The sequence below is a fragment of the Periplaneta americana genome, chromosome 14 (genome assembly GCF_040183065.1).
Source record: "Periplaneta americana isolate PAMFEO1 chromosome 14, P.americana_PAMFEO1_priV1, whole genome shotgun sequence".
In the NCBI taxonomy this organism is placed as follows: Eukaryota; Metazoa; Arthropoda; class Insecta; order Blattodea; family Blattidae; genus Periplaneta; species Periplaneta americana.
In genome coordinates, this window is record NC_091130.1 from 128,192,753 (window position 1) to 128,211,447 (window position 18,695).

Below are 18,695 nucleotides of genomic sequence, written 5' to 3' on the forward strand. Positions count from 1 at the left end.
AGTTGTTTTCGAGGAAAATAGTTTTTAAAGTTCCCCAAAATTCTCATTCGTGTATTTTTACTTCGTGATCCTTGTATAGTGTTTGCTATAGTGTTAACTTTTCTCAAAACTATCTGGAAGTCAATTTTAATTTAAGAATCTAAATGAGTTTAAATGTAAGAGGATGATGAAAAATAGGAGTTAAGGCACTTTTGCCCCCACCCGCCATATGTGGTATCCTCGTTCATCTTTATCATTGAAACGGTTATATTTATATTGTTGGACTTAACAGAAGTTCTCCCCTTCTCCCAACAACAGGTACTGTTCTTGACCATGTACCTGAAGTACACATACTCTTTAAGAGTACTTATTGAACCATGGAAGATGAAATTGCATTGCACCATGGAGAAATTATGGGATGGTGGCAAGAGAAATCGGGTTTTTTCTGCGATTGTTTGTGCCCATGTTCAACTTGGATTGATCAGGGTTTTTAATCCGATCTACAGTTTGATCAATGGTGCACTTTTTTTGCTGGCCAAATTTGTGTTCATAATCAGTTCATTCAAATAAACATGTTGTGGCAAGTTACTGTTTTTATTATTATTATTATTATTATTATTATTAATAATATTAATTATTTATAATTTCAAGTTGAAATACATCTTTCACGATGTATTTACTAGAAATCTTACCACAAGCTATTTGAAATTGGCATTCTTACTGTGGATGTGCTCTGGATTGGTTTATGCTTCTCGACACTAGTGACATCTATCAGCTACACTCTCAGAGCTGAGGTGATCCTGCCACTTGCACTAAAAGAATTCAGGGAATGCAGCTTCTCCTCCTCCAAGTATACAAAGTTTGGGATTGAATTGGATGGATGAATGTCTATGTCCTTGTAAATAAGATATATTCGACAACTTCAAATTTTTACACAATTAAGAGTATTATTCAAATGGAGGTCGTGTTTACATGCTGTAATTTTGTAGTTTAAGTCGTCTAATATGGTTGAATATGTTCTTTTAGAACATCTAATTTAATGAGGACATATGTTGTGCGGATTGAAAGTCATACATATTTTGAATGGAGAGGAACTAAATTTTAACTTTGTTAAATATTCATGCACACTTCTAAGAGTATTTGTTAAGATCAACAAAACTACATATTATGATAAAATAAATCGTATTCTATCAATTTCTGGTTATCTCGTCACTTTTAATCTATGTCAAGAAGTATGAATTGATACATAAAACAGCAACATAATTATATCGAGCTATAGTTAAGGATTACATTGAAATTAATTTTTAAAAATTCCGTCATCTTCTGGTGTGCTTTGGACATGAGGTATGTGGTTACCATTTGCCGGAGATTGTTGGGAACTTCAAATTTGGTGGGGGAAAAAAATGTAATTTTATTCGAGGGAGTAAGGTTGTAGTGGATTGTGCTGCATGTTAAAATTTTTCATTTCGTCCAGAAGCTAAATTTCACGTTGCCTTAATGTCATTTACCACAGTAAATGTGAAGCGTTGATACTTCAATGACTCCGGTCTACATTGTGTATCAAACATGCCATTGTAGATGTGTGAAATTCCCTAATTGTAGTTACCATTTCAGTAGAGGAGCTTATTACTTAATTGTGTAGTCTACTGCTCGATATTAGTAATTTTCTCTTACACGGTTCAAAATTTTCACTTCTCCCATAATCTTCTGCTCTGGCTATTCTTTGTACGTGCGTGTAATAATCTGCATTTATTTAAATTTGATAGTTTTACTGGTAGGCATTCTATGAATATATCTATTAGCCACTGATGTTGAAAGAAAACTTACGCAAAGATGTTTACTTTCATTTTGGCAATGTAATCAAGTTTGACATAATTTCCTCTCTCAAAGTTCACTCTATGCCAAAAGGAGAAAGTCTTTGTGGGTTGGGGGTGCAGCGGTAAATTGTTGGTATTATTAGACTTCAGCGCATGTTATTTGACATAGCATAAACATACTACCTGATCAGCATTCGATTTAATTTCTCCATATAGGAAGCTGCACATGTTTTTGAACAGTAATTCTTCTGCTTCTTGTGTTCATGTATCACTCCAGTAGATGATGTAATACTCAGAAAATTGTAACACCTAGTTTTCTCCCAGTTGGTTGGCAGTACATGCTTCACCAGTGTAATGCTTGGAAACCTCTAGCACTTAGTTTCCTCCTGGTTGGTAGGCAGTACTCGGGAAAATTTTTAGCACCTTTTCTCCAGGTTGGTAGGCAGTATGCATTTCTCCTTAGGCAAATCAATTTCATGAGTGGACAGCTGTATAATAAATTTCTTACAGAAATTTACGTAGGATATGTGTGCTTTCGTTGTTTTGGTACAGATTATTTCTTACAATTGAAATTCATTGTTTTGGGTAAATAAGCGTCTTTGACAAATAAATATGCAATGTAGTCACTATTCAACAATGTTAATGAATTTAAATTCTTAAAATATAATTAAATTACGATAAATAATTGAAACAGTTGTGTGAACACCATTTTTTCATGAAGGCACAAAATCTGATCATTGATCCGTCACTGTTATAATTGAGATTGGGAAGCAGTAACCCCGAAACATGTCTAATAAGAAGGCTTGATGAAAAAATTGTGGTTATACTACCGTTTCAATTATTTATTGTATTTTAATTGTATTTTGGGAATATAGCATCTTTGGTTAACAAAAACATCCTCATTTTTTAGGAATTAGGAAGATAGTTCAGCTGTATGTCAGGAGAATTTTCAGGAGTGAAAAAATATTTAGCTGAGTTCTGCTGAATAATTCGAAACTCAGAATTGTCTTTATTTCCAACAGGGTTCACTGAAATAATGGCATAAATGTGTTCAGGGCAACATAACTTAATTGCATATGATCGGTACTTACTGTATTGTGAAAATAAAAATTCCATCGTATTCTAGAATGTACTGTGCTATTTCAGCAGTTGCCATTTACATTTACACGTCTGTTCCTTGAATCAAGATCATCAGTAGAAATAATATTGTGAGAAGTTCAATTCATTTACTGATGTACGAGATAAACTGCTGCCTCTACTACTAGCAGCCCTCCATCTCCCACTCATCTCTATCCTGCATTCGTGAACTAAATTCTGTCTGTGGCTTATAAGTCTTCTTTCTGATCAAATCTTTTCGAGCGCTTGGTCTCATTTTTCTCCTTCCAGGCTTTCTACATAGGTTGGGTTATATTAATTGAATCAACAAACTACTTCAGGGCTTCTCAATAATACAGAGAGGTATTACTTATCCTTTTATTGAACTTTATGCTTTAGTGTTTGGTGCCAGGCACTCTCCTTTAATATTAACAGTGTACAGACCCAGAAACAAAATTTGGACTGAATATGTGCAGTATGTTATAACTGGAACTTTGAAAATTCAGATAGCCCAAATTTTGTTTCTGAGTCTGTACAATATCTGGTATCAGACATTTCTTTTGAGTAAAACTGTATTTTAAATACACGTCGTTCCAAGTTAGAGCACAAGCTATTATTCATCACAGCAATGCTAAGCAAGACGTAGCTCAACTGTCTTTAAATTTACATTCAAAATTGTATTAAAAATCTGTTCGTGTCAATAATGGATTAATATTTAAATGTATTATATAATGAAACTCAATTCTAAAATTCAGATTAAATGGGACACAACATTGTATTTATGCTTTGATTCAGAGTATAGCACTAGCATATATTTATGGTTTTGTGTGACACTCGTGACCAGATAATGTAGCAAACTAGAATGCTAGAGATAAGAGAAGAAGATTGCTTTCAGAATTTATTCAAAATTGGGAAACCTTTTAAGAATGGAGAACAAGTACAAAGCTACTTTCATCTTGCATGATATACAGAGTGAATATTAACTATAGGGACAAACTTAAAAATGATTCCAGACAGGAAAAGGAACAAAGTTCATGTGAACATGTCCAGAAATGCACATGTCCAAGATAGGTGGCAACACTGTTCATAACATTACTGCCTCGTAAGAGGTGGTTAAGCATCAGTCATCTTGCTGGGATTAATTGGTGACCACCTGTCTGGACCAGTTGTACGTACACATTATCTCTAAGGCCAGATATCTGAGATTCCCGAGATGTGTTATTTGCGGAACAAGAGGCCATGTGGTTTATAACATGGAGCTTCTCCCTACTTCATGTTGATGTTCATCATCATCTCTATCTTCCCTGGCAGATGAATCAGATGAAGGGGTCCTGTTGCATGGCCCTCCCAGTCACCAGATGTAAGCCCACTTGATTTTTTCCTTTGGGGCATCTGAAAAATGTCGTGTATGCCAAGTCAGTTCCTGATGTGCAGAAATTTGAAAGTGGCAATGCTCACAATGCTATTTGGATACAGGTTGGAGCATTCAAATGGCTGCATCAGTCCATGATGTGATGCGTGGGTGCTTGCATTGAGACACTTGGAAGCACTTAATCTAAAGTTGTCAGAAATTATATGGACATCTACTCTATAAAGTTTTCAGAAATTAAATGGCTAGTGTCGTGCAATGGAATGTAATTATTCCTTATTCCGGACTCATTGTGCTTTTTCAGACATGTTCACATGAATTTTTTGTTCCCTTTTCTGTTTGGAAGCATTTCCTGAAGTTTGTCCCTTTAGTTAATATTCACTCTGTATAAAAAATGGTAAACGAAACTATAATACTGTCTTTGGACTTGCAATGATAAACTGCACTCACATTTATGAGACATTTGACTAGTGCAGGGACAGAAACGGCCTCCCTCACAGCTTAACTTCTCCCGCTATAGTTGCTATTATGTAGGTACCCAGTACTCATATGTTGACTGCTCTATTTATAATACAAATTTCCCACCCCTGGACTAGTGTATAAGATGCCCAGCTCAATAAAACTTTTTACATTAGTAAAACTTTTCAAACTATACATTATCAGCATGATTTATGAAGCAATTAAGTTTGAATGCGTGTTGACTAATCTCTTATAGCTGTTACATTTACACATTTTCATCAAAATAGTAATATTTCCTTGTTAAAATGGTCTGTAGGCAATGTCTTCCCTGGTGGTATATCGAGATGAAGTTATTTGTGCATATAGTAGTGAGCCTGGATTCAGGCTATATTCCGTTATGATGGGTTGTTGGAACCAAATTCAATCGCGTAAGAATTGGATGTCTGTTTTTTTTATTACTTTTTTATATGTAAAAAGCAATTTGTTCTTAGCATGTGGAGATGACCTTGTATGTAAACCAATCATTGTAATACTCTACTTCATTTCCTATGAACAATATGTATAAAAAGATATTTTAAACTGTTCTGCATACTGTAAATTATTTCCCTATATTTGCATGTCTTTTTGGTATGTAGTCTTTCTCCAGAACATACTGCATGAAGGATAGACAAGTTTGTGGGAGTGTGGGTTATTGTAGACCTACAGTTACTGCGGCCCGGTTTCTTCAACCTTTGTTAAATTATAACTGTGTTATTCCATTTTAACTGTAAACTTAGCAGTTGAAGCATTTCTTCAAATACTGTTAGTACTGACAGGCTGTTAAAACCTATGTTAATTTAACTGCCCAATTTCATGCAGTTAAATCATTTAACTCTCTGTTAGCATAGAAGTATCCAATGTGGCTGGTGTGTTAGATGCTGAACTTATATATCTGGATTATTTAGAAAATGATATCCATGAATACATAAACAGAGGGGATCATTTCTGTGATTTGACAGAACAGAAGTTCATACAAAGGTATAGGCTATTTTCTGCCAAGCCTCACTTTTCGGTTTCAACTTAGATCTGTTTGTTTATTCTCATTAATTGGTTTATACTGCGAAATAATTTCCAGCAGAAGGTTTCTTTCGAACGAAGAGAAATTAGTCCCACGATTTCTTTTTGTTCCAGTGTTTTCCATTTCATAACAGCAATAGCAATATGCCGCTCCACGCTATTGTGATACAGACGTGGAAAGAAGCAGAAATCAAACCTGAGAGAATAGAAAGACTTCTATCCTCTCTGAATCAAACAACGTAAACAAGCGAGAATCGCAATTGTCAGAGTTCAGAAAACAGAAGTGAGCCTATATTTGGTTATAGGTTATGGTTAAACTCTAGAATCTCTGGTCCTAACAGAGAGTTAACAAACAGAATGTTAAAATGTGAAATGTAAAGTTGAAGAAACGAAATATTTTTAACAGCAATTCATACTTTTAACTTACAGTTAATTAACACTGTTAGGTGAATTTTAACAAAGGTTGAAGAAACCGGGCCTACATCTAGTAGTAAAATGAAGAATTAAAAGAAACTTCACAGGCTGTCAAATTTTTGCCATACAAATTTTCTTTCCAAATTAAAATTACCCCCCCCCCCCTTTAACCCACAGGCTGAAAATACATCTTATTCAATTACTCGCATTTAACTCTTTCTTGATGATGCGAGAAATTATGATGCTGTTGTGCCACGCATGGTATTCAAACAATTTGGGTAGCATGTTGGTGATCATGTTTTAATGGGAAATGGAGTTGGTCATACATACTTCTTGATTTCATATGTAATACAGGTTATCTTCATTCAATTCAATTTGTCACAATAATAATTTCTAATTATATGCGTAATCATTGTCTGATTGCAGGCTTGTTGCTGACTGCTATGGGATGGCCTTACTTAATGAGTTTGACTAGTGATGACTCTTATCAGCATGTGTGCTTTAACTGTGGTAAACGCTACAAAACACGTTCAAAACTAAATAGACATGTTCGTTACGAGTGTGGCGGAGCTAGAAACCAATTACAGTGTCGTGTATGTGGAAGAAGATTTTCGAGACCAGACAATCTACGACAACATGAATATTTGCATGTCCTGCAACACAGTGTTTAAAATTTCGAACATAGTGTGATGAAAATCTGTGATAATTTGGTGATTTAATCAGCGTTATATAAACCTCACCTTTTAAAGGTTGTGTGCCTTACGGTAAAGAATTTTCTAGAGTTTTTCCAAAAACCTGTGCTATCATATGCATTTCACTTTGCCAAAAGGATTTGCGTGAAATTTTTGCAGTGGGGACTGTGTTAACCAAGAACTTTCCAAATCAGTGAAGAGATTATGGAGGGCTTACTATTCTAACTTCGCTAGATTGGCTTCAGTTTTCACCATCTTCAGTCGTAACAATATCAGATTTACTAGATTGCATAAATGTATTCATGAAATCCTCATTTTTTGGAAATGTGATTTTTAGTCGCTGTATTGAGGAAGGATTTCTCCCCCCCATCCCCAAAATATGATTTTTTATCACTGTATTAAGGAAGGATTCCCCTTCCCAGCAGTTTCTTGAAAATCAGATATATATTGACTTTGAGAATAATTAAATTCCTAAATGTATACTTCAATACTGTAGTCACAAACATGCAATACTTGTGTTCAATCAACTAATTCCTGCTATGCAGGCTTTGTTATTTGTGAATTTTCCATAATTGAAATCTATGTATATGTGACTTATTCTTAGTTGCTGATTAAAGTGAATGCTATTTTATTTCGTTTGTTTTAAATTGAATGGAACATTTGTCCTAGTCCCAAATCATCAGGTTCATGTACGAGATGGAGTGTAGAAACTTTCCATTAATGTATGTGACCCTGGTTACTGAGAAATTATAATCTGAACCCCTCTGGTGTACAGGTTTGGTTCCCAGTTATTGCTACCTGTAAGAAGAGTCTTGTTTTCACTGAGAAGGGAATTGTTGAATTGAGAAAACTTGACGAGGGGGAGTATTTATATTTAGAAAAAATCAAACCAAGAACTGGATTTGGAACCCCTCAAAATCTGTGCTTCAGTGACTGACCATGACAATATCTTTGAAAAATATTTGAGTGCAAGAGGTCAAGTGACTTTGTCAAATGCCTGGTATCAGAAAACATATTTAGAAAACAAATTCTCACTACTTTCAAACCTCACTCGAGATTGTAATCTGTCCCATAAATATACTTCTCATTGTGGTTAGTGAGGCTTGGGTCATTGACAAAAAAAAAAAAAAAGTAAGCTTCATCCTTGTTTGGCAACCCCCCTCCCCCCCCCTCTTGGGAGTGTGCTACACCACCAGGTTCATAATATGCGAACCACAACTTTCCCTCATTGCACTAACATTTTCTTTTTAATACCTAATGCCGGTGGAGGTAAGGGTGTTGACAAACTTATCCAGGTCAGTCTTATGGTATTGTAGAAATTAAAATTATTTGACGTCCTTACATTTTTTGTTGTGTTGTAATTTTCTAGTTTTATTCATGTATTCAGGTATGAATTTTCGAGTGTTACGAGAATATTGTAATATCAAGGTTGACAGAAAAATACTTGAATCTTTGGAGAAATTGAAAATCTTCACTCGTGAAGTTATGGACATAAAAATTCAACAACTGCTATGTGTGATGGAAAAGTTACCATAAGTTACTGATGCCATAAAGGGGGGGGGGGATAAAAAAACTTTGTACATCTGAACAAGTGACAAACTCAATGTTGAAGGATTAGATTGAGGACATGAGTTAAACCACTACTTTCATTTGTTATGTCACTATAGTAAGCAAGATGAGATTAAATAAAATTATCTTTAATTAATACGAGGCGCGTCCAGAAAGCAAGTTTCCCTGGGGCCTTTTTCAGAAAGAAAAAAAAAACACAATTTTATGGAAAGATTTATTGGAACAGATACGGCAATTGTTGCATTACTTTTTAACATATTCCCCATTGGAATTCAGGAATTTGTCATATTTGGAATGAACAGAGAGGTGCAGATGGTTGTCACACATTGGTTCCAATCCAAGGTGGAAGACTTCTATGACACAGAGATACAAAAGTTGATCTCACAGTGTGGCAAATGTCTCAATTCCGGTGGGGAATATGTTGAAAACTAGCTCAACAGTTTTATCTGTTGCAATAAATATTTCCATTTTTTTTTTCTTCCTCTGTAAACAGCATACAGAGACTTACTTTCTCAAGCGCCCTTGTATGTAACATTTGTACTATCCAATGAGGGGTTGCAGTTTTAAGACACTCATTCCAGTGTCGAGCATTTCGTCACCACCACCTGTAGCAAAAGATTCAACAGATTATCTGCACAAACATGTTGTTTTTGGATTTGTCTTTACTCATTTGAGTTATACTAAATCCTAAGAAAAAGTAAATTTACATGAAAGTCGGGAAATAAATTCCTCATATGGTGGTATGTATCATGTTATGTTACAGGAGAAATTTTGAATTACTATAGTGACTTGTATCATACTGGGATAAATGAGCAAAGTTAGAGACTAGAGACCTAGGACAAGGAACCAAACTTATCTACGACTTTGATAACTCATAATATTCTAATATTCCTCTTCTATTAAGTTTTTTTTTTACCAATGATGGATATTTGTTTGTCATTCACGCATATAAAGCAAGTTATGTGGACCAATTTACCAACAGTCGCCCGGAGTGCACCATAGGAGGCTCATCTGCTACACCAGCAATGAGATGGAGATTTGTTAGACTGCCACAGGAACCAGAGAGCTCCTGGTGAAAACCCCTGGTTTGTTACCTGGATCAGAGCTTTCCCAGCATAAGTTACAAATCAAGGGCATGCCGGGGATTGATAAAGTCCAGCACTGGCCACTAGACCACTGTGGCAGCTTTTTTTTCAAATAAGTGCAAAAAGTCTTATTTTCAGTTTTTGAGTTTTTAAAACATAACACTACAAGATCTCAGAATTAGTGGTGGTATTTGCGTATTCTATTACATAATGCTAGTTGAAAAATACATGGCAGACAAATTCACTTCTGATATATCAAAATTCTTTTACCAATGTGTAAGTTTGAACTATTTTATGAATTCAATTCTGAGTTTTATTTTAAGATGTAGACCTATGGAGATTAAATACTGTATTCCAGAAACATGATACTATTTAAAGTACTCTTAATTATATTACTTTGTAGTTCACAGTTGAATGACAAGTACAATTTTAAATGAGGGAGAAATGTTTTAATCATACGATAGTTTCATACTTTGAAAATGGAGGTTAATTTTTATTTAGATAAAGGAATTCTAAAACTGCTCTGTAACGTGTATTTTGCAACAAAGTCAGTTCTTTTAAGTTCAGAGGTAATATAATATATAATGCCTTGAAGGTAACGATAAGATTTATTATTATTATTATTATTATTATTATTATTATTATTATCATTATTATTATTATTGGAATGCAAAGTACCAAATGTCGGGAGTTCTGAAAGGCTGAGGATTAGCAGCCAACCAGATTTGGAAATTGTTTTAAAGAATGTGTTGTAAATAAGCAACCTCCTATTTGCATTGACATTCTCACTATGTGCTAATTGTATATGTATTATGGAAAGAGATATTTTCAACAATATATTATGAATTCTCGTGTGTACTGTGAAAGATACGGAAAAGAAACTAGTGTCTTAATGAAGATGTCAATCATGATTTGAAAGAAACTACTGTAGAAAGGTAAGATCAAGACAAGTTGGGTCAACAGGAAAACTTTGGATTCTCATCATCTGCCTGAAAAATGGACGTGGGATTCTACCTCAAGCTGCTGTCTTGCCATGCAGAAAAGTGTATAAACTAAGAAGTGGATGGAAGTTCCAATGTATGCTTCATTATAAAACTTTTTCTCCTTTTTTAATGACATGAATGGGCAGTACAAGTGAACTTTAGTATCACTGCTAAATGCTGTATTACACATTGCAATGACTAAAATAATTACTAGGAACTGTAACCTTTAAAAGTATATAGAAAATTATACAGATTTTAAATTATGTACTTCAGTAAGACGTTTATGAATATAATATTTGCTTGTCATTGTTTTTTGAGTTTCAAAAGATCTAGACATGACCATTTTTAGATTTCACCAGATGACATAAAATTAATATGTGGGATTAAATTGCAGAAGGTTTAATTTATATTTAATTTAATAGTCTGACCCAACATTTTGGGTTTGCTTTGCGACACAGAATAGCTCTCAATAATATTTAAAATTATATAAGCAGGTTTCAAACAAAAGAGACTAAGACAAAAAAATAGAACCTAGTACAATTTAAATGTCTTGACATTGGATTAAAAAGTTACTATGAATTTGGAAAGGTGGAAAAGTTATGCTGCAGTATGTAGTTTGTAAACTTCGATGATGAGAAATTATATTTTCGGACTATCAGGAGAAAAAAAAAAAACAAACATTGGTGTTACAAAATTAGTAAGTAATATGTTACATAAAACTAATTTCATTAAAAAGGGAGAAAATGCTTCAGCGGTGTGATCTGGTTTATTTGTTTATACCGAGTACATGACAAAATGTGGTGGAGGTAAAGGGAAACAATATTAGGGTTTCATAAAATCAACGAGATGTGCAGACCAACTTATAGCATATTACTACCAAAAATAAAAATTACTAATCAGTAGGATACTGTTTGCATGCACCATATTAGTGGGAGATAATTTTCATCACTTACTTTGCATGGAGTAACAGCAGAGGTGTGACTATTTAATGATGTCATGTACTAATTCCCAGTTGCTAATTACGGCCACTTCTTGTGTTACTTTTTCCTCTTACATTTGTATCGTTAATACCTAAGGGACCTGTACCACTGACTGGCAAGTAATCTTTTGTGTAACTAGTGATTTATATATTTAAGAGTGTAGAATTTTACCTGAATTACAAAGCATTTGCTGGAAGTGTCGCTTACTTACTATACAAGAGATTTGAAAAATCTAGTACATTACTTACAACAGCAATATCGAACTTTAAGAATGCTGGTAATGTAGATTTGCTGAAAGCTGTAACTAGGACATAATGCATGGGTTTTCCTCATCAGTTGTTGCACTGTTTTGGCAAAATAATTACACAAGCGCTTTACAATTTCAATCTCATCTCTCTAAAATGTGTCGAAAAATACTCATGTTAGATGCACAGTACAGCAATGCATTTTTCTCTTTGAAATGCATGTGCTGAAGAAATCGTAAGAGTTAAGGCTGGTTCACAATAAACCGGGAACGGAAATGACTAGAACGGAAATATTGTTAAAATAAATGTATTTAAGTGTGAGCATTCACAATAGTTAATTGTAAATGCTCACATTTAAATACATTTATTTTAACAATATTTCTGTTCTCGTTCTCATTGTCGTTTCCGTTCCCGGTTTATTGTGAACCAGCCTTTACATTTACATGAGTTAACATTTATGCAAGTTCTGCAGGGCTTTCTAGAGACTACTACACAACCAAGTTTGTTTAGTCAACTGTCGGAAGACAGGTCTGAACCTCACAAGTGATGCCAAGAAAACACCTCTTATGATACAACTAGGCCAGGAGATAATGGGGTAGGATAGCCAATTCCTTTTTCCATCCATTGCATACATCGCCGACTGGCTACATATTACACTAGTCAGACTTCAGATGCATTCAAACAATTGTTTTTACCTCTGATACATACTGTCAAGTGAGATATCTGCCTGATATTAGATGTACATAGCAGCCAGAACCTGAATCAAAGGACAACCACCAACTTTTTTAATTAAATTTAACAAATGTTAATTAGAACTTCATACATTACTGCAGTATGTGTGGACCATTTTCATACATTGCAACATGTATAGAACATAATGGACATTCTGAGCAACTGCTCTGAAGTTCAGGTAAGATTCACTCCATTTCCTTCAGTAAAATAATTTACTAGTGACACGAAAGATCACTTGCCAGACTGTAGTGTTAATACAACAGGAGTACCAGTTCCTTAGATTTAACTTTATCTGTACATGAAATAGATGCTGGATACAATGATTATTCTTGTGGCAGTAGTGCTTAACACACAGGCTTAAAAAATGTGCAAATTAATTACACGTTTGTGATTTCCGTGTTGGTGCACTGCTTCAGAGCATGGGTGTGTAAAGATAGTAAATAAAACTTTGTTAATACTCTTCTGCTTATTACAATTCTTTTTTATACAGTCATATAATCCTGCATAATTTTACCCTTTTGTAACACTTCCAAATCCCACTTGTAGCACTTTTCTTGGCTCAGAAATGGATAAAAATTTTCTGTGTGAAAACATTTGTTGCTGTGACTGTCATGAGGGTCATTGCACCATGACAGCAAGGCAGAAATTTCACTAAACCCACTGAATGGACACTGTTGGAAGTTGCACTTACCAGTACTTTACTTTGTATGAAAGGATTTTTAACACTCAAAAGTCTCCCTGTCAATATATTCTTGTCATTACCGTAAAATTTAGTCATTCTTTGTTTTCTGTGGAGTGTGCAGTAAGTTTGCAGTATAAAATTGCATAACCTGTGAAATTAATACCCCTTCCATAATGGATGACAATTGGGCTCTGAACAGGAGAAGTTAACATGGAGGATTTTGTGTTAATTGATATTGGTCTAATGATCTTAGAAGTCTGCAGTGTTAACGTGATTGTGGAACACACTGCCACTACCTGACAAAATTGAATCTGCAGAAGAAAGTGTCCCCACACCAAACGAAGCCCTCAGAGCAATAAATGTGCTTCGAAAATACAGTGTTGCTCCTAGCATTGTAAGTCATCTGTAGTTCCTTGAACCACATAGAAAATGTTATCATTCATAGTAATAGTACAGAAACACTACAAACAACAATCAAAGATTTTTTCATACGAGAAAATGTTATCATTCATAGTAATAGTACAGAAACACTACAAACAACAATCAAAGATTTTTTCATACGAAATGTGCTCTTATTTGCATTTTGCACTGTAATTAATGCACAATAAAATGTTTCCTTTGAAGTGGTGTCTAAATTGTTTTCCCCAGTTTATAAATATCCTGTCTGTAGCTCTGTCCTGGTTTATTACTCTTGACAGAGTTGTACTTTCTTTACATTAGTGCACTCATAGATAGAAAAACTTCCCATTAATTGCTATAGTGAAGTTATTTTAATTTTATATGTGGATTATTTTGGAGGAACACCATTAGCAGTTAATTTATAATTTACCAATTGAATGTCTAGCTTACAAAAACTCTAGTTTTAAACATACCTTATTAAAAGTCCACTGTGTTTTATTATTTTAAATTTTTTTCCTCATATGAAGTATGAAGTGAAATTATCACTTAGAAAACGAATAGGTGTAGATTTTTTTGCCAGAAAGTATTCCCAGCATTGCTGATGAAGTTGTTTTTGGTATGCTGTCTTGTTCATCTGTATGTGTGCAATGATTTTCTTCAACTTGGGGATGGATTTCGATTACGTTCAATTTCTACAAGTAATTTCATTTAATGTTTGTGGAATACATTAATTTTTAATAAATAATAAGTTAAAAAAACATGATTTACTGGAAATTGGCTTACAGTACCTTAAGTTCTACATAAGATGACAAATACTTCCCAGTTATTGTTTGCAAACTGAGAGGTAGTAGATAAAATCTAAAAATTTCACTTACCGTAAAGTGGGGTGACTTTGAACGCCGAGGTGACTTTGAACAGTAATTTAACACCTTTCTAAATTAAATGCTGTACCCAATTGCGAAAGAACTGAACTAGTTTATTGACAACTTAAACAGTTTTATCGCAGTTGGGTACAGCATTTAATTTAGAAAGGCGCTAAATTACTGTTCAAAGTCATCCCTCTTTACTGTATCTGTTTATTTGATATGATTTTACATTATTTAGTTTTATGTGAACAGCGGAATAGGAACAAAAATAATATACAATTACAGATACACAAGTAACGTCATTTTCAATTATGGCTTGTTTGCATGACAAAATACAAGTAACATTACAGTATTATGTAATGCAAAGAATGGGATAGTAAAATGTAGGGATTGCACATACCATTATAACCAAATGTCCTTTGTTTCACGAATATTGTTACTTAACTGGAGCAAGGAGAGTGTAGGTATGCCAATTTTTCTTATACAGGGTATTACTTTTGTTTTTCTCTTGTTACCAGAAAAGCTCAATCATGGATTCATCAACTGAGTTTAGGTTCAGAAGTTGAAGCAGGTAAAGAATCAGTATATTCAAGAGTCATTCCTAAAGAACATTTAAGCATAAAATATTTGTTATAAATTAGGGCCAGGAAGTTCATGCCCTAAAAACCTACTAAATATACTTCCAAGTATGCCTTTTAAAAATCTTAAATTATGCACTAATAAAACTCTACATTTCTTATATATCACTAGTATAATAAATTAGTAGTAATAATAATAATGTAGATTAAACTTACATTTATTGTTGAAAAATTGAAGCGTGTGAATCGCTGTCCAAAAGGAGTGTAGGTTGCAGTTAACGATAATTATATGGCATAAGTTTTCAATAGAGATAGTGTTTATTGTCTCTGAAGATGGATTTGTATCTTGAAAGCTTCTCTCAACATCGCAAGACGTTACTGGGGCATACTTAAATGTTGCTAACTGTTCCACAGTAAAAGATAATTCATTTGAATAATGGACGATTTTCCGTTTAAAATGTCTTTAATTTTACACATTTATTCGTATCCAGGATTTTTTGATACCATGTAACAAATACTTTAGCTTTTCCGCTACATTACGAGGGACAGAATTTAGGCTGGAAATTGTTTCTTCAAACACTTGATGTTCTGAGATTCTCGATAAAGACATAGCATGACCAAGTGATTATGCGATAAACATTCCCACTCTAAATCAGTGTTCACAACCGGTGTGAGATGTGCAGCAAAAATTTAAATACTTTTCTGGTAAAAATAATTAATTACAATAATTTCACCCACTACCAGTTTTCGAAACTTAATATTATGCATTCATTTTAAAAATCTAAACTATAATTTTAATGCAATATAAAATCAGCTTTAATGAGCTTAAAAGCAGAAATATGCCACAATAATACAAATACCATGAATTATTATGCATTTATAAAAAGAAAAAACCAAAATATGCAAATATATGCAATATAAAATTTGGTTTGTTACGCTTAAATGTAGATGATTCGTGAAGATAATCAGCAATTAATCACAGCCAGTGGAAAAATATATGCAAATGCATGAACTTCCTAGTCATAATCTTAAACTGAATATTCAAGTTTTGCCTCATCTGTTTCTCTACATTGGACATTTATGTGCTTAGTACCTCAAGACCAGTTTTAAGTATTCATTGTAAAAGTGGTCACCCATTTGTTCAACCAGTCCATGACAGCATCCCTAGCATTTTAAAATAATTTTCCAGCCAGGTGCTTCTGTCTTCGAAAACAGGTGAAGATCTGATAGTGCCAAGTCTGAACTGTAGGGTATGTGCTCAAAAGTTTTCCAACGAATTTCATTACACAGCAAGTCCTTTGTCTTCCTTGCAGTATGTGGGAAAGCATTGTCACGAATAATTCCACTTAAAGAGCATGTCTCTGTAACTGTTCTGAATAACTGATCGAACTTCGCAGTTGGCGGGATTATCACATTGTGCACATTCATCTTCAAATATTGCTACATAAACAAATGAATATTTATACGTGAAATGCAAATGTCTACACGACACTGAACACAACTAATGTGAGACTGCCTGTAGTGAAACTGTGCAGTTAATATGTGCAAATGTTCTTTCCCTTACACATACAGTAATTGTGTGTGCTTGCATGTGTACATTTATTTTGCTGGGGCGTGCTTTGCAGAAAGCTCACTATTTGTGGAATTGAACAATGCAACTGCCCACATGCAGTCTGCAGAGCAGTAAACACATTGCAACTCTGCTTCCGAAATATTTGTTATTTCATCTTCTAGTATATTGTTTGTGACTTAATTCTGTTTGATTTCTTGTCCAATAGTTGAATTTGTTCGCTATTTTACGAACCGTTCTATTAGATGTATCAAACCCAAGAAATCTTATGCAAATCTAGTCTTTCAGGTGAAGCTCCCTGTAAAGCAGATTTGAATAATTTCAAGGGAAAAATTGTTCCGGGGCCGGGTATCGATCCCGGGACCTCTGGTTGAACGTACCAGTGCTCTACCAACTGAGCTACCCAGGAACTCCACCTGACACCGTCTCAACTTTTCCCTTTATATCCACACAACTCACGTGGGCTGACGAAACGCCAGAGACCCACATCAAGTGCACACAATCTCTGTGTGACTTGGAATTGTGGTTTTCTGTTAACGCACACAGTGACGTATATATTATGCAAATCTAGTCTTTCAGGTCTAGTCTTCACCTGAAAGACTAGATTTGCATAATATATACGTCACTGTGTGCGTTAACAGAAAACCACAATTCCAAGTCACACAGAGATTGTGTGCACTTGATGTGGGTCTCTGGCGTTTCGTCAGCCCACGTGAGTTGTGTGGATATAAAGGGAAAAGTTGAGACGGTGTCAGGTGGAGTTCCCGGGTAGCTCAGTTGGTAGAGCACTGGTACGTTCAACCAGAGGTCTCGGGTTCGATACCCAGCCCCGGAACAATTTTTCCCTTGAAATTATCCAAGAAATCTTGTTTGAAATGTTCTGTGTCACTGGCCAGGTAATTCGCCTTTAAATGGTTACAGCAAATGAAAATTCTTTGTTTTGGTAGTAAATCTTAGAACTGTGTCACAAACAGAAAAGTCGAACTGGTTGGCAAGTTGGTATAGCGCTGGCCTTCTATGCCCAAGGTTGCGGGTTCGATCCCGGGCCAGGTCGATGGCATTTAAGTGTGCTTAAATGTGACAGGCTCATGTCAGTAGATTTACTGGCATGTAAAAGAACTCCTGCGGGACAAAATTCCGGCACATCCGGCGACGCTGATATAACCTCTGCAGTTGCGAGCGTCGTTAAATAAAACATAACATAACAAACAGAAAACTGAAACTGCACTGCACACATCTCTTAAAACATTGTTGCCTTATAGCTGCCTTTCTGCTCTGCTTGTGCTTCTATAACTCCTGGCTACATATTCCATATAGCAGCAAGCTTGAGGAAAATAAATATATCAAACTTTTTTTTTTTCTTCTTGACTTATTTATTTTCCTTGGGCTCGCTATTATATGGAATATGGAGGCTGCAGTTCCTCAGCTATGACAGGGTGTTAGCCTTTCTGCCTTCCACCGTGGTGACCTGGGTCCGATCCCCATCTGAGTCACCAAGGAATTTGTGGTAGACTAAGTGAGTGCGAGGGGTTTTTCTTGCAGTTCTCCTGCTTCTCTTCACCACCATCATCATCATCCTCATTCTGCGAGGTCTCAAGCCAGACCTCTAGAACAAATAAAAAGGTTGTATACAATAAAGACTATTAAAAAAGGGGAGATCTGTAAGAATGTGATAGGTCATTTAATATGTTTTCATTATTTTAATTTCAATAATATTGCGTCTTTAATTAATTAATTAATTCATTCATTCATTCATTTTTTACAAGAACATGATGCTGCTTTCTATGAACAAATGTGGTACTCCACTATGTTTTACTTTATTTTATCTCTTGATGAAATTGTATGTTGAAAAGAGGGATTATTACATTTAAATAGAAAAAGTTGTATGAACGTGCTCCCAACGAAGTATAAACATATTTATTTAGATAATCGAATTTATTATTTATTTTATCCACTTACCCTGTCGTACGGACTACTACTGTGTATAATTCCAGGATGTGTGTTGTCATTAATGTAATTTTGCATGATTTGCAGTGCACAATGGGCAAAATTATATTTGTATTTATTTGCAAGAAATTGTCATAAGTGTTTCTGTGTTAATATTTGAGGATACGGGGCATTTTTA

At 34.7% G+C, this 18,695-nt stretch overlaps 1 protein-coding gene across 47 annotated transcripts in view; it reads left to right on the plus strand.

The window, feature by feature from the left end:
• Positions 1–18,695, plus strand: part of LOC138713728 (longitudinals lacking protein, isoforms H/M/V-like) — a 614,547-nt gene that overhangs the window by 57,306 nt on the left and 538,546 nt on the right. The window contains exon 3 of one of the 47 annotated variants that reach the window (XR_011335973.1): positions 6,616–6,740. The exons of 45 other annotated variants lie outside the window; for them this stretch is intronic. Coding sequence is in view for 1 of the 2 variants with exons in the window: in XM_069846091.1 (XP_069702192.1) it covers positions 6,616–6,860 (245 nt within the window). In the remaining variant the exon portion in view is untranslated. Of the gene's footprint in view, positions 1–6,615; positions 7,513–18,695 lie in introns of those variants that run through there. One more of the 47 variants, XM_069846091.1, reaches the window with a different exon arrangement.